The sequence below is a fragment of the Acanthochromis polyacanthus genome, chromosome 19, assembly GCF_021347895.1.
Source record: "Acanthochromis polyacanthus isolate Apoly-LR-REF ecotype Palm Island chromosome 19, KAUST_Apoly_ChrSc, whole genome shotgun sequence".
Lineage (NCBI taxonomy): Eukaryota > Metazoa > Chordata > Actinopteri > Pomacentridae > Acanthochromis > Acanthochromis polyacanthus.
Genome location: NC_067131.1, coordinates 28,359,282 through 28,384,538, shown reverse-complemented (window position 1 = coordinate 28,384,538; position 25,257 = coordinate 28,359,282). Strand labels below are relative to the sequence as shown.

At 37.6% G+C, this 25,257-nt stretch overlaps 1 protein-coding gene across 1 annotated transcript in view; it reads left to right on the top strand.

The window, feature by feature from the left end:
* The window catches only part of LOC110960446 (formin-like protein 1), a 51,696-nt gene extending 30,058 nt beyond the window's left edge, over window positions 1-21,638 (top strand). The window contains exons 10-27 of the mRNA XM_051939816.1: window positions 467-541; window positions 1,967-2,077; window positions 2,170-2,319; window positions 3,401-3,502; window positions 7,459-7,687; window positions 8,776-9,006; window positions 9,176-9,300; window positions 10,017-10,219; window positions 10,311-10,545; window positions 11,369-11,437; window positions 12,116-12,196; window positions 12,327-12,456; window positions 13,461-13,624; window positions 13,704-13,805; window positions 13,897-13,989; window positions 17,937-18,051; window positions 18,435-18,514; window positions 20,985-21,638. Of these exons, the coding sequence (XP_051795776.1) occupies window positions 467-541; window positions 1,967-2,077; window positions 2,170-2,319; window positions 3,401-3,502; window positions 7,459-7,687; window positions 8,776-9,006; window positions 9,176-9,300; window positions 10,017-10,219; window positions 10,311-10,545; window positions 11,369-11,437; window positions 12,116-12,196; window positions 12,327-12,456; window positions 13,461-13,624; window positions 13,704-13,805; window positions 13,897-13,989; window positions 17,937-18,051; window positions 18,435-18,514; window positions 20,985-20,990 (2,301 nt within the window). The 3' untranslated portion in view covers window positions 20,991-21,638. The remainder of the gene's footprint in view (window positions 1-466; window positions 542-1,966; window positions 2,078-2,169; window positions 2,320-3,400; window positions 3,503-7,458; window positions 7,688-8,775; window positions 9,007-9,175; window positions 9,301-10,016; window positions 10,220-10,310; window positions 10,546-11,368; window positions 11,438-12,115; window positions 12,197-12,326; window positions 12,457-13,460; window positions 13,625-13,703; window positions 13,806-13,896; window positions 13,990-17,936; window positions 18,052-18,434; window positions 18,515-20,984) is intronic.
* Window positions 21,639-25,257: the final 3,619 nt, after the last annotated feature.

Here is a 25,257-nt window from a genome sequence, read left to right as displayed (position 1 = left end):
CCGTCAGGTCGCAGCGCTGCATTATTTAGTGGACATGAGTGGGCAAAGAGGGGAAGGCAGAGAGGAACACGACTACCAGGAATCTGCTGAGGCGTTAGGAAACAACTACACCGCCGTCACCACGTTTTCTGTTTCACTCCCAACAAACACGGCGGCGCTCAGGGAGAACACTTGTTTGTTCCTGTATGGAGAATATTACTCTGGTTTTATTACTCTGTTTGTTCTCTGCAAACAAACTGGCTGCTGCTTAATTAGATCGTCTGTTTGCTGGAGAGCATTTATTAAACTCACTGAGGATCCATCAGTGTGAACATACTGCCCCCCTGTGTGCAAACTACAGTAAACCAGCAGCAGCAGATCTCTCAGGAGTTAACCTACATTCACTGGAGTCGATCACCAACCGTCATAAAACAATAAAGAGCAGCTCTGTGATCTGAAGTTTAAATCATCTGTTGTTGTCTTTCAGGTTTGCGGAGAGAAAAGCAGGTTTGAGAAGCTCATGGAGTATTTCCGCAATGAAGACAGCAACATCGACTTCATGGTGAGGATCTGTTCACGTATATGCAAAGAAAACGGCATTTATTGTGTTTTTCACGGCACAAACTCAAACTGGATCAACAAAATAGATCCAACATGACTCAGAAACAATCTCTGAAATGTATTTTGTGCAGCAGTTATGATTCTATAAATCATAAAAATTAAAAAATGTTAAATTTTTTGATGGTTTATTGTTTTTTCCCAAAAAAAAACAATAAACTAAGTACCCACAGGTGTCATCAATGCTGTAAAAAACAGTGATTGTAGTGATTATAGAGATTTTACCACCTAGTTTTATATCCAAACTCAGTTTTTCTATCTACTCTATAAAGATGTTTCACCATGCTGGATGTATCTCCAACAACTTGCTCCTCTGTTCACTGTTTCTGAACCATGCTGCATTTACATATTCATCCAGTAGCTTTGATTTTCCTCTAATGATCATTTAGGACAAGTTGAAGTCATCTTAGGTAACTCTGGTCACTTTTTTTTCAAACATTTAACAAATATGGAGTTATTTTGGGGATGACAAAGCAGTAACTTTGGACAAGTTTATGTCCCTTTGAACACATTTCATTAATTTCCAGCACTTTAAAAATCATTTGACACATTTATGTTATTTTGGACACGTTTTATTCACTCTAAATATGAATATTTCCATGTTTCCAGCCTCTCCAGACTTTTTCTCTCTGCTCATCATCAGTAGAAAGATGTTTCACCATGCTGAATGTATCTCCAACAACTTGCTCCTCTGTTTGCTTTTCTTGAGCCGTGCTGCATTTATTTCATTGATCTGGGTTGTTTTATTTTCCTGTTTCTCTAATTTGTTTCCATACTTCTACCTCTGCTCTGTAAAAACACAGCCTGCAGTTCAGCCGAAAGTTTGAAGGTTTTGCTAAAGAGAGCCGAAATTTTAGTTTTTTTTTTACGGAATCTGGTTACGGACAACAGTTTGTTTTGAGCGGTTTTTTTGCATTAAACATGTAGAATAAAGTGATTTTGGTGAAATAACCCGACTTAAAGCTTAGATTTGTTTAACTTTTACAACAAAATGGAATGTTATGACACAGATGAGTAATTCATGGACCAATGGAAACTTGAAAATATGACAGTTCAATCTGGTTTTTAAATTTCTGGCTCTAAGAAAGTGTGTAAAATCTTGACTGAACAAAGAGACGCCACCAAAACAGTCGACTGGGTGCAGTCAATTGCTGGAATCTCACTGACAACTTCTTTGCATGTTTGTTCTGTGATAAATTGAAAAACAATCAAATTTAAGTTTAAAAAAAGTGGAATCTTAAAATCTGTCTTAAAACATACAGAGAGTGAGTTTAAAGAGGCTGAAACAGGAGTGATGTTATGTCCTCTCTTCCTCTTGTAGACGAGGCTTCATGTAAACAGGTTCAGTGTTTCCTTTGTTTGCCACCAGGTGGCCTGTATGCAGTTCATCAACATCGTGGTTCACGCAGTAGAAAACATGAACTTCAGAGTTCATCTGCAGCACGAGTTCACTCAGCACGGACTGGACGACTACCTGGAGGTAAGTTCAACCACCAACCCTGTAGATGTTTTATTTATCATTAAGTTTAGGCTCCCTGGGTCTACATTTCATTGTTTATTACCTGTGTGTAGAAGCTGAAGTTCACAGAGAGCGACAGGCTACTGGTGCAGATTCAGGCCTACCTGGACAACGTGTTCGATGTCGGAGCTTTACTGGAGGACGCAGAAACCAAGAACGCTCTGCTGGAACACATGGAGGAGCTGCAGGAACACAACACACAGGTGGATTTACTGCACACACACAAACACATCGACTAACAAAAAGAGTTAGAGGATAGTTCTGCTTCATGTCAACATGTTTCCCATTATTGTGGCTGCTGTAGCTCTACAAACAAACCTCTTGTCTGTTCCAGGCAGCCAAGTTCTGTTCTTTTTACAAACTTTTTAAATTGTTCATATAAAAATCTTTTTTTGGAAACCTGTCTCATAATAGATGCAGTTTTGTGTGACTCTATTTCCTTAAATCGCTACAATGCAGGTGAAGGCTACAGAGTTAGCATAGCGCCACAGCAGCCACCGTGATGAGGAAACATGTAGGCTGAAATAAAACAAGCATCTTTAATTTACCATTTTTCTTGTATTTAAACAAAACAGTTGAAGTCTCGCTGATGTTGAGTTTTATTTCTCATTACATGTCTCAGTATCATGTGTAATAATTTAATGTTATGTGCGTTATTATCATAGCTAGCATTACCTCTTCCTTTTCTAATCCATGTTTTATTTTAGCTGACTTAGTTTATTTTTTAGTCATGTATCATACTTATATCTGATCCTGCATAAAGTAACATGTTAAATGATTTAAACTGTTGTAATATGTTTTCCTCAACAATATACTGTTTATTTTATTTTACAGACTTTCTTTCTTTTGATATTTTTAGACTTTTGTAATACCAAAAGGAAAACAGATTCTCCAGCTGCAAAAAGCAAATAATGAAACTATATAAGCTAGTGGTGCTAAAGCTAACTAGCTTAGCTTAACTTAGCATGGCAGTAACTGGCAGCTCTGTAGCTTCTGACTGGTAAATTTCACATTTTTATTTGACTTAACTACTAAATTAAGTTCTAAAATGCTTTTAGTTAAATAAGAAAGGTCATTGCACATTTTGGCTGCCTTTTAGATTCTTCTCATCTGAAAGGTGATTTGTCTTAAAGGGCAATAAATTAAGGTTTAATGTGTAATACATCTGCTGCACAGTTTAGATTGGAGCCTTTAAACACCAAATCCTGTTTTCTTATCATTACTGTTGTAGTTATTTGTGTAAAAATATCCTTCAAACATGAACATTTTATTCTGTTCTCACAGCTGAACACCAGACTTCAGGAGAGTGAGAGGGAGGCGATGGAGAAAGTTTCAGAGTTGGAGAAGAAGCTCATTCAGACCACTAAAGAAGTGGAGCTGCTGAAGGTAAAGAACAACATTTTAATCAAAACAGTCCCAATCCAACACCATTTACTGGATAATACACACTTTAGATACATTAAAGTCATGAAAATTAAGCATTTTTGAGGTTCAGCGAGCAACGGGCACCATGACAAAGACTTCTGTGGTGCTTAATGACCAAAGCTCATGAGTTTCGGACAAACCGGGGTCCTTTAGGACAGTGTTTTGTGATAGAACCTTTACAGCCCAAATTATGTGTCAGTTGACTAAAACTGAAAAATCAGCCAAGGACAAATGAATGTAGAGTAGAATAATAAATAAAATGTTTTTATTGTCTTTGTACAAGAACGACAAAACTGAAGGTGCAATCCTACCGTAGGTGTCGTAAAAAAGTTTTAAAAACTGGAATAAAATATAAAATAAATACGATTATAAGACCCAGGTGCCGAAAGCAGGGTTGTCCAGCTCATTTTAGTTCAGGAGCCACATTCAGTCTAATTTCATTTCAAGTGACCAATAAAATCACAGCATAACAACCAATAAATAACCACAACTCCAAATTTGTCTTTTTAGTGCAAAAATGTTCAGATTTAAGGAATTATCTTTTTACAAGTCAATATGAACGACATGAAATTTTTTACAAAAAATAAATCCAACTTCAGCAACATTATGCCTCAGTTTATCTTTTACACATTAAAACCTACAGATCACAGAGTGTTTGCACAGGAACACAACATTTAGTCACAGCTATCGCTATCTGAACGATGTAGTATTTTACTTTATGCTCAAAACAAGTCAGACAACAAAAAACAAAAAACAAAAAATATTACAAACATTACAAAAACTGAGAAACAAAATGAGACAAACGACACGAATGAAAACAAAAAGACAAAAAATTTGATGAAAAAGCTACAAAACGACAATGAGACAAACGACACAAAATAACAACAATGATACACAAAACAATGAATAAAGCAAAACAAAATGACAAAAACGAAGAACAAAACAACAAAACATGAGACAAACAAAAGTCAGACAAAAAAAGACAAACGACACAAAACAAACAACACAAGAGACAAACTATTCGACAAAAAAGTTACAAATTGACAAAAAAATACACAACACAAGCGTTTTACAAATTTACAATCTGCAGTTAATGTCTTCTCTGTAATTTTTGCACTTTGAGGGCCGGACTGGACCCTCTAGAGGACCGGTTCTGGTCCGTGGGCCGCATGTTTGACACCCCTGACCTGATATGCATTTGACATTCAAATCCCACAAACACTCAGTTGTTTCACATCATCAGATTACTGCACATGTATGACTGTTATTCTGTGTTAATATCTGATGATGTTTAGGGCAGTTCTGGCTCTACAGGTCTGAGTCACAGCGTCTGATTAATTTGGTGTTTTTCTTCATATGAAGGCATAAAATCATCTCTAGTGGCGTTTCATTTTGTTGTTTTTCACATTCAGCTCTAATCTCTGCAGAACGGTGAATGTTCTCAAAAAGAAAACTAATTCAGAGTCATCTTTTGCTTTGAATTTATGTAAAAAGAGTAAAAATGAAGCTCTAACTGTTTTGTGTATCATTATGAGCGTATATAAACTCCACGGTGACTTGGCAGCTTCTCCATATGTGTGAGATGATCTGATGAGACTATGAAGCACCTTTCTGCATAAATCTGCATGTCAATGAGCTAAAACTGCTCCCCATAAACAGCTCCAACTCCTTGACACTTCACACTAACAGGTTCAAATTGACACCAGATGTGTAGCGGGCAGAGATGAATGTGTTGGTGGAAAAAAAAAATCACTGCAATGATGGAGCTAATGAGCTTAATTAGCAGGAAACTGACTGTTCTGGTGAAGGCGAGGGTTCAAGATAAACACAGCAGAAGCTTCATACTTTAACACTTAGATGTAGTGATTAGATTTTGCTGCTCCTGGATGCATAAATTAGCACATTAATGACTTTATAAAGCTCTTTTTAATGTTCTGGTGCCTCGAATATAAAGAAAATCTGATTATTTCAGAATACAAAGCAACAAACAAGACATTCTTCATCTTTTTATGTAGCAGAGTCTAATCAAGTCTGGATATTTTCATGCTGAAACCGATATGTTACAATTTTAAAACAAGAATCTAGAAGATCTAATTATTTTCTAAAACTGTGATAGTTCACAACTCGAACTAAACTTGTGGCTAAAAGTGTGTTCCATAAATACTTCCCTTTTAAAATAAATTTCACCATAATTTAGAGGATATAGATCTTTTTACTCTACATTTATCTGAGAGCTGTAATTTATGAATTAATTTGACATTATTAAAAAAAATGGTAAATCATTTTTAAACTGTTACTTTACAGATTGTCAAAGTTTTTTAAATTAAGGAGGACAAGCAGGGTGTCCCCTGCCTTCACCTGAGTCAGCTGGGATAGACTCCAGTACCCCCCATGACCCCAGTGAGGATAAAGCGGTGTATAGAGGATGGATGGATGGAATTGTAATTACCTTTATTGATCATTGATTTACATGTTTATTGTGGATTTATGGGAAAAAAAATTGTTCTTTAAAAACTGCAACTTTTTTGGGCCTTTATTAATCCCACAGTGGGAATATTTGCAGTGTGACAGCAGCAAAGATTTAAGGAATATCAGTATGAAAATAAAAAATAAACCAAAATATACATAGTTTTAGAAATAATAGTATTACACCTGGAAGTTCAGGGATGTCGAGGCAGAAGTAGAGACTCAGATGATTTAGGTTGTGAGTAATGTTTACTAATCTATCAGGAGAAGTGACACCAACAGAGCAGCAGTTCATGGCAGCATCAGTTCTGAGGATTCTCTGATCTTTGGGTTTATATTGGAGTTGGGAGAAGGTCAGATTTAGATTACAGACCAGCATGGAGACAACTAGCCTGACCAGTCACATCAGAGGAGATAATATCAGATCTCAGCAGTGTCTGCCTGTCTAAACCCATTATGACCTGACAAAGGGGTAAAGGTAACTTTTCCTTCACATGACAGATTATTATCTATAATGTTTACTATTATTATTCCACCAAGGAGGAAGAACCTCAGCGGAGTTATGTGACAATCAGCATTGGTTTGTCTGTCTGTCTGTTAGCTACATTACTCTAAAATGAACTAACAGATTTGGATGAAACTTTGAGGGAAGGTCAGAAATGACACAAGGACCACCTGATCAGATTTTGGCAGTGATGCAGCTTAAACGGGGGGTCCTGGACTTAACCCAATTTTCGTTGCAAGTTGGAACTCGCATACTGTGACGTATGTGACGTCTTCCTCGTTTAGCGCTGCGTTATGACGTGTTTGTCCGCTCCACTTGCCAACTAGTTGTGGTGCACGGTTTCTTTTAACATCGCTAACGCCGTACGTCAGAATGATGGAACAAGATTTTCTTAATAAAATAATGGGAGGTGGCAATGTAACCACGAAACGCTGCAGATCGAGGACCTTTTGTAGTCTGAACCCACAGATTCGTGAAAGATTTCTGTATCATTGTGAGACAGCGGCACAGCGTCACTGTAACCATGACAACAAGAGAACACTACATCAGCTGCTATGATTGTGATCCTACTACAAATCCACCACTGAGGACTTATCTTATGGGAAATGATACAAGGAACAACTGACTAAATTGTGGGTGTGTTTCTGAGTCCTGTTAATTCCCACCACCCGCTGCATCTTTAGGTCACGTGATTCAGTATCCGTACATAACGTACTCATGCAGAACACACGCCTGTGTTTAGCGTGAGGTCATTTTGTTTGTGGCTACATCTGTATTAAATGGTGCCATAATTTCTGCCACTAATTTTTCAAGATTTCAGCCGTCAGAAACGATACGACTGAGCAGCCTTAGAGGAGTACTGCTCTCTCTGAATGCTCTTCTTGTTCTTATCTATGACTGAATATTTTTTCCACTGCATTATAAAACACCTGCGTCTGTATTTCAGGAGAGTCTCCGTGAGTCGTGTTCTCAGGTGACTCTGCTGCAGCAGCGAGAACGAGAGCGAGAACTGGAAAATGAGAGGGAGAAGGAGAGAGAGAGAGACCAGGCCCGGTCCACCCAGAACCTGAAGGAGCTGGAGGTCCAGGTCCAGGGTCTGGTGGAGCAGGGCCTGGTCCGGATGGAGAGGTCCTCCTCTGGACGCCTCCACGTCCAGGTGGTGCAGCAGCAGAAAGGTGAGTGAAACAAACCCCTACAGCTGCTTCTGTCCAGGATAAATATTCATCATCACAGATTTATCTATGTGTATGAATAAATAATAAAGTGTTTGTCCTCCAGGTAGAGTTTAAAGTTCAGGTTTAGAAAGAAAGCGTTAGGGTCAAACGTGACATAAAATACAAGTTTTATGCTCCTCTTTTGCAGCCCGACAAGAAAAGTAAATTCAAAACTGAAAAAAATTCAAATTTGCACATTAATTTTAATCGGCTGCATTCAGCGAGTCTAATTTCTCTCAGTAGAATTTATTAACTAAAATTCTGATTCATACCGACGCAGCTTCATGCACTAAATAATCACCAGTTTAATTGAACCAGAAGCAAATTTTACATTCGATGTGATTTCAGAAAAACTCACCCGTTTCTTCCTGCAATTATCCAATCAGCCGATCACTCATGTGGCAGCAGATCAGCAGAAAATCCTGCAGATAAGAACCCGGAGCTTCAGTTTATAACGAAACATCAGAATGAGGAAACTACCGAGTGTTTCTGAAACTGCTGACTTCATTCTCTTAAAAGTAAAAAAACAACCTTTCTTAAACTCAACTTCCATTAAAAATGATAATGCAGAAGTAAAGAGTGATATTTGCACACAATAATCCAAAAACATTTAGAAATCTTTTTATTAGGAGATATAAAAAGTTATTTTAGTCAAACTGATGACTGATTGAGCAGGTTTGACAAGTTGTACCACAAAAACAAAACTATTGGTAGAGTCTGATCCAAGAAGAACAGATTTCTGGAATAAAATGGTTCAGTTTGGTATATTCTGAATTATGACATGATTAAAAATAAAAAGCTCTTTATTTAATATTGTTATCCAAACAGCCTCAGATTAAATTTTCTGCTGAAAGTAGATCGATGGAAAATTTGAAAAAATGCATATCTTAGAAAGTACTTAATATATTCATCTAAACTTTAACAAGTACTTTTATGAAAATCCATATTTTCTGCTATAAAACTTTCGAGCAGATCACAGATGTATGAGCAGGATTGTTCTAAGAATCTGGTGACCTGAGATGGACTGACCCAGCGCTGTTGTTCTTCAGCTGCAGATGAACCTGATGCAGGAAACAACCAGGAAGAAGCTCAAACCTCCTCAGAGTCCAGAGCTGAAGCCTCCTCACAGCCAGTGATGGTTCCAGCTCCTCCTCCTCCACCTCCACCTCCTCTTCCAGCTGCAGCTCCTCCTCCTCCACCTCCAGCAGCTCCACCTCCCCCGCTGCCTCCTGCTGGTGGTACGACCCGGCTGTCAGCAGAGGGGACAGGTGGGAGTTCAGGTGAGTCCATCGCCACAGCACGGGGTTAAATGTTCAGATTAACAGTTTTAACGTCTGACTAGAACAACAGTCAGGTTCTCTATTGACGCTGTGACAAGTTTTTGTTTCGGACACAGAAATCGGGAAGAAACCAACCCAGAATCTGAACGTTTTCTGACTTTTCTTTCAGGCTGTAAGAAGAAGAAGCAGATTCAAACCAAATACCGGATGCCGCTGTTCAACTGGCAGGCTCTGAAATCCAACCAGGTGGCAGGAACCATCTTCAACGAGCTGGACGACGAACACGTCTTAGAGGTTCCATCACTTTGAGTTTCCTCTTCTGGGTTTACATCCAAATGTGGAGCAAATTTTATCCAGATCTCTAGACCTGTAGATAGAAAGAGAACATCTCAGTAAAACAGTAGCTACTTCTTCAAAAAAAATCAAGTGGTTGTAGGGAAAAATAATCTACACTTTATCTGCAGATGAAATAAATCAGTCACAGTGTTTCCAAGTAAACATAAAATAAGTTAGATAGTTTCCATTAGGTTGGACCAGTTCAAACATTCAATACCAGTGTGCTCCTGTCACCGCAAAAAATATGGAGTGGTCCTGCAAGGCTGCTAATTTATTGTTTTTCTCCTCATTAAGGCCACAAAACAAATTAAAAAAAAGTCTGAGCATTTGTGCAATAAATTTACTCACACTTACTGGTAACTTAAGTTAAAAAAAACACAAAGTTTTCTTGGACTTTAAGAACATCTTCGTCTCCAACAACACTTTACGACATTTAATTTTTAGAAAATAAAATAATTTAATGTAAGCTCTCAAGGACTGTTTATATTATAGTTTTAAAAAAATAAATTGCAATAAACATGAACATGTTTTATCTGACATGCAGGTGATTTACAGTAAATTGTTAAAAAAAGATGGTAATTTAAATATAATACATGAAATTATTTTAGTAATTTCTCATCCTAATCATCACCACTGATTAATCATCTCTGCTTGTGTGTTTGACTTCTCGTTAGGAGCTGAACATGTCGGCCTTTGAGGAGCAGTTTAAGACCAAAGCTCAGTCCACACCAGTCGATCTGGGAACCCTGAAGATGAAGATGGCCCACAAGACTCCCAGTAAAGTGTCTCTAATGGAGCCCAACAGGGCCAAGAACCTGGCCATCACCCTGCGTAAGGAAGGAATGGCAGCTTCAGATATCTGCTGCGCCATCGAGACGTAAGAGATGAATCTAAAGTCCTGAACGATACGACCATAAAACAGGAGCATGAACGGTGCAGACTTACAGACTTCCATGTCGTCTCCTCAGGTACAACCAGAAAGCTCTGAGTCTGGACTTCCTGGAGCTCCTGGAGCGTTTCATCCCCACCGAGTACGAGATGAAGCTGATCCACAGCTACGAGTGCGACGGCAGGAGCCTGGACGAGCTCAGCGAGGAGGACCGCTTCATGGTCCGATTCAGCAAAATCCCTCGGCTGTCGCAGCGCATCAACACGCTCACCTTCATGGGAAACTTCCCCGAGAGCGTTCAGCTCATCCAGCCGGTGAGTCCAGCAGAGGTTTCAGGAGGTTTCATCGGCCGTTTTAAAAAGAGAACGAAGCGAGTTAAAAGGACGGCTGGTATCTCCGTTTATAGCAGGAGCCTTGTCAGAGCTGCACAGAACAGCGTAATCTCTGGGATGTAAACACGACCGAAGGTTTTGTTTGGGAGGCGACACTAAGCAGGAAATTTTAAGCATCAAATAATTAGTTTTCTGCATTCTGGTGGACTTACAGGCAACAATTTATCGTAGAAATGTTATCTATGTAAAAGAAAACCGAAAAATCTTTCACAATGAGTTGTAGGCGACAAATCACCTGAATCCCCCTAAAATCTATACTTATAGGTGTAAAAACTGAATACTGACACTGAGTTACCTTTGGACTAAATTCGGAGTGCAGCATGTTTTTAGCATTTTAGCAAACGGGCACCATTTAAAGTAGCCACGTTAGCTGTTAGCACCTCGTATTCCTGCTGTCTCCATGGGTGTAAACACATCACTGGATCAGTTTAAGACTTAAAAAAGACACATAAAAATTTTTCATATCATAAAAACAATGATAATAATCTGTGTTTGTAGTGAACTTCTTTAAAATGCAGGCGCTTCACAAGGCAACAAAATAAACTCATGAAATCAACATAACACAATAAAGCACTGAAAAAGGTAGCAAGGGCCGTTTGTTTTACTCTGTAGTTGTAAAAGTCGTATTGATCCTCTCATTTTATTGTCTGCAAACAAGTAAAAGGACATAATTCCCTGAACTATGTAGGATTAGTTGTTGCAGCAGATTGTAACCGTCCATTGATCTCAGTCATGTTTCTTCCAGCAACTAAACGCCATAATCGCCGCCTCGATGTCGCTCAAATCCTCCAGCAAGCTGAAGAAAATCCTGGAGGTAAGAAGTACTTTTTTAAAATTTCTGTGGTTCTCTGATTTCTAAAACCTTCTCTGCACTTTCTGTTAATGTCGTGTAAAGGTCTGATGTCTGGATGAACGTGCTGCTCGCTTTCATGTAAAAGTGTAAAAGTCACAGTAACGGATCAAATGACGTGATCTGAGGAGGGATTCTAAAACATTTCAGCTCCAATATTGATACAAAAACATCACATGGAGCTGCCAAAGCCACACAAAACTACCGTCTTGTTCAATTTGTTCTTCAGTTTCATGTCTGTTACAAACTGAAATATCCACAGAAATCCAACTTTACTGCCATGAAGACACAAGGAGCTGAAGCTTAGTTTGTTGTTTCCACTTGTTTAGGGGTTTTTCCTCTGAATTTATTAAACATTTGCAGCATCAGACAAAAGCAGGATCCACATGAGCGTCTCCAAAGAGAAAAAGCATGTATGCACGGTAAACCAAAGCAGGAATTTTATTAATTAGCTGTAATCAGAAATGATCAGGATCCAGCTGCAGGTGAATCTGGTTACACAGATTTTAATTACTGTTTTTGTTTATCAGTGCCTTATTTTACAACACCTGATGTTCGGTCCAGTCTTCCTTCAATTTGAAATAAGAGAATGAATGTAAAAGTGACCTTTCTGAGTTCATGACTGTTGTTTCTAATGTAAAGATCATCTTGGCATTTGGAAACTACATGAACAGCAGCAAGCGAGGAGCAGCGTACGGCTTCAGACTGCAGAGTTTAGATTTGGTGAGTGAACTCAGCAACAGAAAGCTTTTTAAATGCTGTTTCTGTTTCTGTAGATGATCCAATAATCTTCTTTGTGGCCCACTATCATCAATCTAATGTCAGACCTTTATTTTTTACCGTTTCCTCCAAGCTGTTGGACACTAAATCAACGGACCGCAGACAGACTTTGCTGCACTTTATTGTAAACATCATCCAGGACAAATATCCGGAGCTGCAGTCTTTCTACACGGAGCTGCACTTCCTGGATAAAGCAGCGCTCGGTAGGAACATGATTGAGCAGAGCAGGAGACAATTTAACATTTTACAGGTAGAATTAAACACCTCAGTGAAGACTGAACTCTAATTCTGTTGATATTTTAGTGCAGTCGATAAGGATTTTGTCATCTGAGACCACAAACTGTAAAATATGGACGCAGCCTCCAGATTTGTAAAGTGAAAACTTAAAGCTGCGTTCTGTCTAACAGCCAGCAGGGGGCCACACCTCTGGCTGCAAACTGTATAGGAGTGTATTAGAAAATGAACCTAATTCTCACTCAGTAAATATTTTCCTCATGAGTTTATGGTCTCAATCGGTAATTTCAAGCCTCCTTCAGTACAGAAAGTTGTTCGTTTGGTAAATTATGGTCCCATTTAGAGGAAAATACCGTTCGTTTTCTCAAATATTAGATACATATTTGTCTAAAAATCTTGTTTTTGCAGCAAAAACAATGCTCTGATTGAGGTCATGTTGCTATTTATTGGCTCCTGGAGATGATTTTTAAATGAAAGTATCTCAGCTGAGATGATATTGGAAATAATAACAACACTTTTATTTATATAGCATCTTTTATAAACAAAGTCTTTAAAAGAAGGGGCAAATAAAGAAAAGAAGGAGAGTCAGGAAGATGATTGAACAACAGAAGGCTGGTTTGTCCACACATCATAAAAGATTCTGAAATAAGTGAGTACAACACCAGATAAAATATAAAAACAATCAGAATAAAAGAAAATAGAGGGTGAAACCATGAACTCCAGGTTAAAAATTATAACAACAGTAGTGAAAGAGAATAAAATGAACCATGAAATAAAGTGAAAAAAACATTTTGATGAATACAGAATAAAAGTAGAACAAAATATAAATGAGAACGATCACTTTATTCCTTCAGGTTATCTTTCCTTTCACCTCTAATTAGCTTTAACACCGTATAATTTAATTACCTTTAAATGGTGAGAATGTTAAATTAGAGCTTACCTTTGAAGCGACCTCTTGTTTTGTGTCTTGTAGTTTCCATCGACAGCATCCTGCAGGACATCCGAGCTCTGGATCGAGGCATGGAGGTGACCAGGAGGGAGTTCTCGGTGGAAAAAGAGAATCCGGTTCTGCAGAGGTTCATCAGCACCAACACCGAGCTGCTCGACTCGCTCACAGCCGACGGGAAGACGGCTCAGGTCGGCGTCTTTAAATAACCGGATAAACCCAGCGGTAGTTTCTGCAGGCCGTGAGATGACTTTGTTGTCGGTGTTGCAGGACGTTTACGACTCGGTGGTGGAGTACTTTGGAGAGAACTCTAAAACGACGCCTCCCTCCATGTTCTTCCCTGTTTTCGTCAGGTTCATCAAAGCGTACAAGGTCAGATAAACGCCGCTACAGTAAATCTGCTGTAAAGTAAAGTAAGCTTTTTATGTGACCTTAATGCTTTTAATGGGTTCCTCTCTGATAGCAAGCCGAGCAGGACAACGACCAGAGGAAGAAACACGTCCAGAACTGTGACACTCCACCAACTCCTCCTAAAGCAGAAGTCACAGCCAACAAGGTAACGTCTCAGCTTTAGTCTCCACTTTAAAACAAAGCAGCCAGGGTAGGTAAAGTAAATAAATAAGCTTTAAGTCTCCTGCCACAGCAGCTACTAGCAAAGAAGAGCCAAAACATAGAGAACACTCACAGAAGAAACAAATACCTTCAGGATATTTTAACCTTCTAAACCCAAATCGTCAAAATTACACCATTTTGTGGAGCAACAAACTGTAAAAACGAGGAAAAAAATCTTGATATTTTCAACTTTCCGACAGTCGTTGAAATAATCGTGTGTGACTTTCAGCATGATTGGCATTAACTAATTCTAAGATCAAAATCTGAATATTTTAGGTCAGTTTATTCAACACATCTCATTTAAAAATCGACCCAAAATAAACTCTGCGTTCCTTCACTGCTCGGCTGAACTGCAGGCAGTGTGTGCAGAGAGCACAGAGGAGACAAGTGTAAAAACTAATTAAAAAAATAAGCATTCAATTCTATTCATGTCATCTCAGCACACCTCACAAATTAGAAACAAAGAAACTCAACAAATCCAAGATAAAGAAGAAAAGATTAATGAAGCGATGACATGCAGAGGCAGCCTTTTTGCTACCACTTATCAAAGATTTTGGGCCAAATTAAAGTGAAGTTAATGTTATTCACTGAACATACTCTGTCATAAATACCAGTAAACCAATCCATTTTCTAGATTACGTTCCATTAGTTGCAGTTTCAGAAGTGTAAATCAGGACCAAAGATAAAAACAGATTTATGTGTTTTCTGCATCACTAAATGAATTTATTTGAGCTTCTGTAACGACACAGGTTCTTTCAGTGAAATTACTGAAGTGTGGAATAACAGGTTTGCAAATTAAACATTGGCAGAGAATCTGTATTGCTTAGAAATAATATCAATTAGCGAAAGGGAGATGATTTCCTGCTGATTTAAATCTCAAACTCTGAATAAAACTGCATCAGTTACCATGTAGAGCCTCAAAACTAGACTCAGCAGACGGTCAGCTCAGTAAATATTTGGACACAGTTTTCAGCATTTTGGCAGATGGATTTGAAATGAATCAATCAGAATGTGCTTTAACCCTGCTGTTGTCCTACGGGTCAAAATTCACCCGTTTTAAAGTTTGAAAATGTGGAGAAAAAAAAATATTTTCACAGTAAAACTTAAAAAAAGTTTAGAAAAAAAAAATGTTAAAAATGCTTCTTAAGAACATTCACAAAAAAAATCTAATCAATCATTCTGTGAATGTTCTTAAAGAAAATATTAAAGAAAATATTAGACATTTTACTGATATACATGTAATCACTTTAGATATTTTTAGGGTTTTTTGAAGATTTTTACTCATTTTTAAAAAATGAAGAGTTCATTTGCAAAAACAGATAACTCCATTTTGATAAATCTTCAGAAAACTTTTTTTTATTGTTTACTGAGATAAATTAATAAATAAATAATATCAAACTGAAGTTAGTGGATTTGACTCAGTAGAAAAATACACGACAAAATAGAGAAAAAATAAATTAGTGGTATTATTATCTCAAATAATCAATAAAAAACGAGTTTTCTGAAAATTTCTAAAACTGAGTTACTTGTTTTTGCAAATGAACTCTTCAAATATATTTACATTTTTTTTTTTTTTTTTTGCCAAATTTGGTGGATTCTTTTAAGGGAAACTTTTAAGGAATTATTGGAATATTCTTCCTGAAGGTTTTGCAAATTTTTAGAAATTTTTTTTGCTGAATTTTTGTATTTTTTTCAGACAAGGAAACAACAATATATATATATATATATATATATATACATACAGGAGGGTTCTGTGCAGACTTTCAGCTCTAACTTGAAGCCGTTACAACTTGTTTTAGATTTACCCTCCACCTTTTTAAGAGACCTAAAGCAATTAGCTGCTCAGCTGTTCTATGGCCAGGTGTGTGCTTATTCCCTCATTGTTTCATTTATAAGGAGCAGATAAAAGGTGTAGATCAGGCGTGTCAAACTCATTTTAGGCCACATACACATTTGACCAGCAGAATCACAGCATAACAACTCCAAATGTTTCCTTTGTTTTAGTGCAGAAAGTACATTCTGACAACATTCATATTTAATGAAATATTTTTTTCCATAACATGAACAAATTGAAATTTCTTAATATAAGTGTAATTTCTCCAACATTATGACTCAGTTCATCATTTACAACTGACAGATCAGTTTATCTGCAAAAGAACAACATTCAGTCTCAGGTTTGTGGAACTAAATAATCTAGTATTTTACTTTATGATCAAAACAACTTATCGAGATCTAGAAATTAGTTTAAATTTGCAGTTAGTGTGTTCTCCATAACTTTTACACCTTCCAAAGTCGTCCCGCGGGCCACAGGGTTAGGGTCAGGCCGTATGTTTGCCCCCCCGGTCTGGAGCATCACCAGGGAGCAAACTGGTGATGTCTGTCATTGACTGCAAAGGATTTAAACCAAACATTAAAAGCAACAATTTGGTTTACACTCATTAATTATGATTAGATTGTCCATTTACAGCTGGTGGAGGGTCCATCTAAACTGTGATGTAATTCCTCCACCGTTCACCTGATTGGATGTAAATAACCTCAAACTGAAGCTGAAACTCTGCACTTAGAGCACATCTTAGTCGTTTCATTTCACATTAAATTTAGCAGGCCGTTATTGAAAAGAGGAACCAGTTCTCAACTAACTTATCTGGTAAAGTAATTAAAATAAATCCATGGTGGTGGTGTTCAGAGCTGAAACGATGAAAATTATGTCAGTGTCCAAATACTTACGGAGCTGACTGTACCTGCTGTAACACACCAGTTTGTTTACATGTTTACTCAGCAGCTCAGAGTAACGTTAGATGAGAGTCGGATATTTAGGTTTGATGGTCGGCCATATTTATCGGAGCCCCCAGACGAGGAACAGAATCAAACAGAAGACGAGATTTGGAGGATGGAGGCAGAAAAAAACAACAGACTTCAGGAAACTGGTGGTTAGTGATGCATGAACAAACCTCCTGTGGGTTACATGACAGACATTTTACATTCTCACTCAATACTGGAGCAATTTCAAACATTTTTGTCCCTATTAATCATTTAGTCTAAAAGATGGAAAACAGGGCTCAAGTTTTAAAACGGTGGAATTCTTTTTAAAAATCAGCCCACAGTGTCCCTCCAGGGCTCCCGTACAGTTCAGACCTCAGCCGACAGAATGATAAGCAGTCAATGTTTTTGCACTTTCTACCAGTTATAATAATAATATTTAACTCACCAAAGTAGCTGCTCAGATCTAGGAGGACTTCAACGCTGCCACGCCTACAAATATGTCAGCCCGGTCTGAAGCAAACAGACAATTATTTTGTATAAGTGGTCATTAAATCAGACAGTTTAGGTGTTAAATTCACATCCAGATTATTATATCTCAGGTTTCTAGACAAAAGAACAGCAGCATAAACCAGGCAGAATGAGTCATAAGGTATTTATGATAAACACAGGCTGCTTTGAAGAACTTTGTCGTAACAATCAAGAATATAAAAAGCAAAAAGGGGCGAGTTCAGCCTTTACTTCTTGTTACGGCTGACAGACCTGAGCAGAAAAGTCTGTTCCTGTTTGACTAAACAGCAGCTACAAGTGAAGCTACAAAGTGTTTGCAGCAGCTGAAGCGATCACAAAAAGGAAAGAAGTTTTTCTGACTCACACTAATACCAACACACACAGCGACTGAGGCTGCAACAAGTAATTTTAGCTCAGCAGGAGATTCGTTTACAAGCCGACTGCTCGTAGTTTTTTTTTTGCCCATCTGACGTCTTTGTGAGCGGCACAGATTGTAAAACACTTTGAGGCAGCTCAGTGAGGTTTAATTTTCTGTTTGTATAAATAAAACTGACTTGACTGCGACTCATAGAAGAGGAAAGTTGGATTCAGACGCTGATGTGATCGGATTTGTTGTTTCAGGCTCCTGTGACGTCCAAACTGCCTCAGATGGATCTGATAGCCGAGCTGAAGAGGAGGCAGGTTTCTCCTCTGGTGAGGGAGGGGAAGGACGGAGCCATCGAGGACATAATTACAGGTAGGAAACGCCGAGATTCACATCAGATCTGCATCGTTAAGGATAGTTAGGGTAAATAAGTCGATGACAGTACGGAATAAAATGTATTTTAACCTCCTAATAAAAAGAAATCTCTGTGTAACATGAAGAATAACATCCTGTAAATCTGCTTATCTCACTCTTCCAAAAAATATTTATGTATCAATTTGACGGTTAAAGTGTTGTAATCATTTATGTTTCCTCACTCCAGTCTCTTATTCTGCTTTTTCCCGTTTAAGCTGAATTTAATCTCCTGTGTTTGCTAACGTTTCCTTCTGTTTTCAGCTCTTCTATTCCAACCTTCACTTGTTTCTGATCTTACTTGTTTGTCCCTCCTCTCCTCCCGTCCTCTCTGGTGTCTTCAGCTCTTAAATCCGTGCCCTTCACGGCTCGTTCTGCCAAACGCTCGTCTCGTCTCTTCTGCGACTCTGTCTTCAGCGACGAGGTGACGTCTTAAAATCCCTCCATGCTGCTTTCTCCTTCGCTGTGCTGTTTGTTGTATTTTCTGACCAGGAGGAGAAGCTCCATAAACACAGAGTAGAGGTTATTCTGGATATTTACACACAAAGATATCTGGTTATAAAACAAACCACTGAATCAGTGCAGTAAACAACAATAAAGACGATAACAATGAAAGTGTGCTGATGTTCCAGAGCTGAACGTGTCGTCAGCAGCAGCTTCACTGCCTCCTCACACGTGAATTTAACTCCATTTGCCCTTGAAGAATATTCTGTTTACTGGATTTAAGCCTCGTGACTTTTCTCCAGAGGTTTCGGCCATTTTCTGACACATTTGAAACTGTCTGCTGCCTTCACAGAGGATAGAAGGAGCTGGTGGTATTTTGTACAAGAACTTCAGAATAAACGACAGAATCCTGCTGGCAGCTTGTTGAGGCGTCCCAGAACAGTGAACACATTTACTGCTCTGCTACCAGCATCAGCTGACATTAATATCACAACTTCAACCTAGATTTTTAACCCAGCTTGTGATTAAACTGCTTTAGAGTCAATATTTAAATTGCTCTCTTTATCTCTTATCTATATTATGAATTGTGTTTCTTTATTATTTTTTCACTAACAGTCTACCTGTATAAATGCTGCTCTACAAATAAAGTCAGATTAATGTGAATTATGTGTATAACTGCCTGTAAAATGTCACAGAGAAGAAAAACATGAAGTGATGTGAGCCGACAGGGACAAAAATGGCTGAAAAGACACAAAACAGAGATGCAAAAAATCAATAAAGACGTACTGTTCAAAAGTTTAGGGTCACCCAGACAACTTCATGTTTTCCATGAAAACTCACACTTTTATCCATGTGCTAACAGAACTGCACAAGGGTTTTCTAATCATCAATGAGCCTTTCAACAGCATTAGCTAACACAACGTAGCATTAGAACACAGGAAATGTTCCTCTGTACCCCTATGGAGATATTCCATTAAAAATCAGATGTTTCCAGCTAGAATAGTCATTTAGCACATTAACAGTGTCTACACTGGATTTATCATTCATTTAATGTTATCTTCACTGAAAAAAAAACTGCTTTTCTTTCAAAAATAAGGACATTTCTAAGTGAACCCAAGCTTTTGAACTTTGGTGTATAAAATGACTAAAGTGACTCAGAATATCTGCAAAGCAACAACAAGTTGTCAGAATTTGATGCAGAACAACTAGAAAGAGACCGTAAATAGCTACCAATGCATAACAATGACAAAGAGTCACAAACTGATGACAAAGAAGCAGAAAACAGAAAGTATGCAAAGACGCAGAATTACCACAAAGCATCGACAAGGAGAGCCAACGTGGCACAGAATGACGACAACCATGCAAAAAAAACTCCAAGGAAACACAAATAGACCACAAAGAAATAATAAAAATGACTCTGAAGACCCATGACACAACCCTGAAAGCTGCAGAGATGCTGCTAAAGATGCAAAACGACTGCAGAGGCAGAAAATCACAGAAAACAGTTTTTCAACAAGCAGCAGCACAAAGAGACTAAACGCTAAATTTCATATTCAATTTGCAACCAGCACTCGTTAAACGACCAAACAAACAGAAACATTAAACAACCACAGACTCAAAACGACCACAAGGAGCCTAAATGCTAAAAGTTTTTAAACTGGCAGCAGCAAAAAGTTCACTTTAACCTGAAAAATATCTTTAAAAACACATTAAGTGACTACAAACATACAGGCCAACCAGAAAGAGGCTCAGAATAACTACAAATATGCAAAATGACAACAAGAAGAGTCTAAAATGAGTTCAAATAAACACAAAACAACTGCAGATACAATAAATATGACATTCAGCTTCAGTTTTTTAAATTAACCCTTCGATGCACGAGTAACTGGACCCTACACTCCTCCATAAGTGGGTCTGAAATCTGTTTATTTTTCACTTTCTAACAGATTTTGAACATTTTGATCATTGATAAAGAAGAATATTACACAGAACAGCAATAGAAGAATGTCAACATCCATTTTGATGACATTTTTCTGCTCTTTCCCTCCAAATTTGTGCCCTACATCACCTCTTGTATGACATTCTCAGTGATAAAGAGCTTGGGCTGGTAACACAAATATTAAACTTTCTTTAAAAGTATAAAAGGGAACTTAAAAATTTAAATAGAATGATAGAAAATGCATATTTTTGGAGGAATAGCTGGAATATTGCAAAATATTGCTGGTAAACGACCTCACCGGGTCATTATGCATCTCAGGGTTAACAGCAGCTCCTGTAGGTGTTCTGTGTCTTTTTCATTCATTCATTCATTGCATTAATATTAATCACAGTTCTGATCTGTAGGTGGGTTGGTTCTGTGAATAAACACAGAGGACAATAACGAAAGGACATTAGAGCTCGATATTTTAACTTGCATCAGATGATCCAACGTGTCTTTTCCTCCTCCTCAGATTTAAGGAATCAGCCGTACAGACGGACGGACGCCGGCCGACGAAGCGCCAAATGGAAACCAGGCCAGCAGCTGCAGGTTTCCTCGGACATCTCCCTGTGAAAAGACGACAAACGGACTGAGTTCTGCAGCCTCACAAGCACAAGACTTCATGTTAAACTCTGATGCATGTCGACGAATGCAGAGGTGGAAATGCATGAAAGCAGATCTGCAGCACAAAGAAACATCAGCCTCAGTTCTCATCAGCTCTGATTCATTAGACGTCCTGTGATTTGAACAATCGAATGAAGAGTGAATTATTAGCAGCAGATGACACTGGATGTCAGACGAGCTAATCAAGACGATTAAAAGGAAGAACGAGCCCAGAAGAAAGGAGAGTTCTTCATTAAAGCTGCTCAGCTTTAAGAGGAACTCTGACGGACAGAACGCTCATGAATCATTTTGATAGTTTTCTTAAAAAGGCTGCAGACATGATTTTTTAATTGGTGTTAATATTAATTGCCACTGCCCATCGGACCGTCTCCTTCTGTAGAGCTACTCAAAAATTAAGCTGAAGATTTGTAATATATTTAAATTATTTTTAATACTGAAGTGCAACAGCGATGAACGTCTACTTTGCTTCTGCATTTCACCAAATAAAGCATTTTATACCGTTCCTGACTGCGTGTTTTTACTGCTAACGTGGAACTAAAGTCACACATAACCAGAAAAACTTAACGGCCGATTAAGGGTTCAGAGCACAGAAAACTATGATTTAATATTATTTTTACAGTTATGAAGCCAGAATGTGTCAGAAATCACATAATGGATTTAATTTAATTTCCTTCCCAGTTTAAAATGTAAATTACTCAGTTTTCTTATAATAACTTCAGTCTCAAAAGAAGACTTATTTCTTTACCTTAAATTTACATTTTCATAATTATTAGTTTTATTGTAAGGAAATTACATCTTGGAAGATTTTTTAAAACTCTGGAGAAGTTCACTGTCATTGTACATTTATCTAAAAATATTAACTTCTCTTCCATAAAATATTCTATTTTTTGCTGTCAAGTTCCATCTACTAAAATTTTTTAGTAAAAATATTCAATAGCTTTCGAATGTTTTCGTAAAATCTCATTTATGAAATATTAATTGTAAAAGATATCTTCGCTTCATATTCTCATTAAGTTCACAGTGTTTAATCTCATTATAGTTTTATACCATTTCATTTCATAAAAGGATTTTTTGGACAAAATCATTTTAAAAGTTCAAGTTTATTCCATAAACTATTTTTCTCTTGATGTTATAAATCAATTTGTAGATTTTAAACGAAAATATTAAAACTTTTTCGAAGAAAATAAAAGGAAAAAATTTGGTAAATTGCAACTTAATTTTTTCTTTCTAAAATTGTTCGTGTTTCAGCTTTTATAAATATTTTATTACATGTTTACTGTAATGTTAAAATCGTGTATCGTATTAAGATTTCTGTAAGAAAAAAATGTAAATTTGTATCATTACACACTCTTCACATAAAATATTGCTTTTTTTCTTAACATTCTGAATTAAAACTATTCATCTTCTTAACTTTTTTCTCTATAAAATCTATTTTATTCAAAGGTCCAGCTCCATGTTTAGATTTTTTTTTACTGTAAAATTTATCTTCAAAAATAAAAGGTTTAGAAAGTTTACACAAAAATAAGGAAACATTTTATCGACAACTTTCCTTTTTCAGAAAACTTTGAGGGAAAATTACAATTTTAGCTCAGAATATTTAATAGAATTTTAATAGAATATTAATAGAATATTTCATAGAATATTAAATATAACATAGAATTATTGTAGCCTGCTCTGTGAAATTCTGACCTCAACTCAAACACTGTGCCTCGTGAAACTGCAGCACTTTCTCAAATTAATACGATTTCTTTAGAACATTGCAACTGAAATCCTATAATCATTTAACTTCTTGTGGTATAAACATAAATCCATGCTCAGAGTGTTTTAAATGTTATGTCTGACGAGCTTCTGTGCTGTAAAATTCACATCTGGGATTAGACGCCTACAGTTATCACACCTTTACAGACGTGTTGAACACACATTCACCTGTAACCAAAGCCCTTTAATGGTGTTTCTAGCAGATGTTAGACAAAGAACTTTCACAACATTATGAGTGAGGCTCAGATGATTAACTGAAGCTTCACGGTGCAGAACAGGACGAATCTCAGGAGGAAGAACTCAGAAACACTGAAACCGTTCAAAGAATGAGCTGAGAAGAAAGAGAAAGATTCACTTCTGAGCATCAGTTCCTGGAAACCGGCATAAAGGAGGTTTAAACCCTCATGTTTTTTCCTCTTTCCGGGAGTTTGGAAGCTGCAGCAGCAAAACAGTTTGTTTCTTGGTGGCCTTTTGCTCTTTTTGTTCATCTTTAATCAATCAAAGAAAAACAGGAAGTTTCAGGAGTTTTTCCTCCTGATAGCTGCTCTCATGTGGCCAATTACTGGAGTTTATCTCAGTGACTGAAGCTGCATCAGTTAAAGACACAACATCACTGATCAACTAACATTTTAAACCTGAGTGTCGCCCGATGACTCAACATCTAACAACAGAAACTAACTTTATTCTGTCTGCTGCCTCATTTTTCTAAAACAGATTTCAACAATAATTTGAGTAATCCGCCTACTTGCTTGACTTGTGTCCCCAAAAAAAAGTCAAAGCAAGAAATAAAAACTGTTTCTTACAGCAAAAAGAATTGGTACAAAGTAAAGCTGTCATTGGGGGAAGTTTTCTGTACTTCACCCGTATTTTTAAATTCTATAATTCAACTTAAAGCCATGAATGTAATTTTTAAAATCAGACTAATTTGTTCTGAAGCTCACCTTGCAAATGTGTAGTTTTTAGGGCTGGCCCGAATAGTGGTTTCTGGTCTCCGGATATTCAGGCCCTATTAAAGACGAATATCTGAATATTCGTTCCACCCCCTAATGTCTGACATGGGGGGGGGGGGGGGGGGGGGGGGGGCGGAGACGGCCCGAATATTCGGATCCATTCCTCTGGTCTCCCGGACGCAAATTTTGCACACTGCCTTGATTTTGTCTTCAGTTAAACTGAAGAATTCCCAAACAGCGGAGGTCTTCAGCATCTTGTCTTGTGTTTATGCAACGAAGTGAAGCGTGACGTCAGAGTCGGCAGCAACCCGGCCATTCGGGTGGTGGTAAGAAACACGAATGGAGGAGCCGAGATGAGCCGAACACGACGGTATGAGCCAAAGTGGGCAGAAGGCGAAGGGAAGAGACGAGCTCCGAATATTCCTATTTTCATCTGGGGGGAGGAAGTGGTGATCACATAGACAAATGTGTATATGTCATAGACATGTGTGTATATGTTTATGTGATCATAGGACGGGATGAGCCGATATGAGCCTAAGGAAGACAGTCATGCTGAATATTCGTTCTGCCCAGTAACGTCCGACCGGGGGGGGGGGGGCAAATATTCGGATACCAAAATTAATATCTGGATACCGCCGTAGCGAACGAATATTCGGATATTCGGGTCCAGCCCTAGTAGTTTTCTATCATTTAAATGAATTATTATTGCAGCAGTTTTACAATATAATAACCCAGCTAATAACACCTAAAGTTTTTTTATTGAAGCAGCACAAGACGATGAACCTCGTTCAAATTACAAAAATTCACAGATTACAGATTCTCAAATGTGGCCGTCTGCTTTTTTCTACAATTATTTTTGGGTTTTGAACAAAAGTCAGTTAAATACAACATTTTTGACTCATACCACAGCAGTTAGTTTTCTAACTAAAATAACCTGCTGGATAATCTGTAATATGCAGCGTGCTTTGATTCAGGGTATGTTGTAGTTTAAAGTTATTATCTCCTGGACTAATAATCAGACTTAATATTATGAGAAGGGCTTTATAAATCTACCTTTTTTGTTTGTGTCTGGATATTGCTTGTACTTTTTGTGCATTTTTTAAACATGTTGGAGGATTTTTTTGCAAATCCTTCTAGCCATTGTATTGTCTTGAAGTTGAGAAGATTAACTGATGTTATATATTAATTCAAAAAAAATAATTAGTTTAACCAGCTAGTATTTTTTGGCACTTAGGGCAGCGAAAAGTAATTATTTAGTTTGACTCACTGACACATCCTTTTTAAGAAAACACAAAACACCAAGTCATACAATGAAGTTTTAATTCACTTTTTTCATCATGTTGAGGATAATCATGAAAATCTCCATTATTAAACGCATGAAACAGAGACGACGAGGACAGAAAACCAACTAAC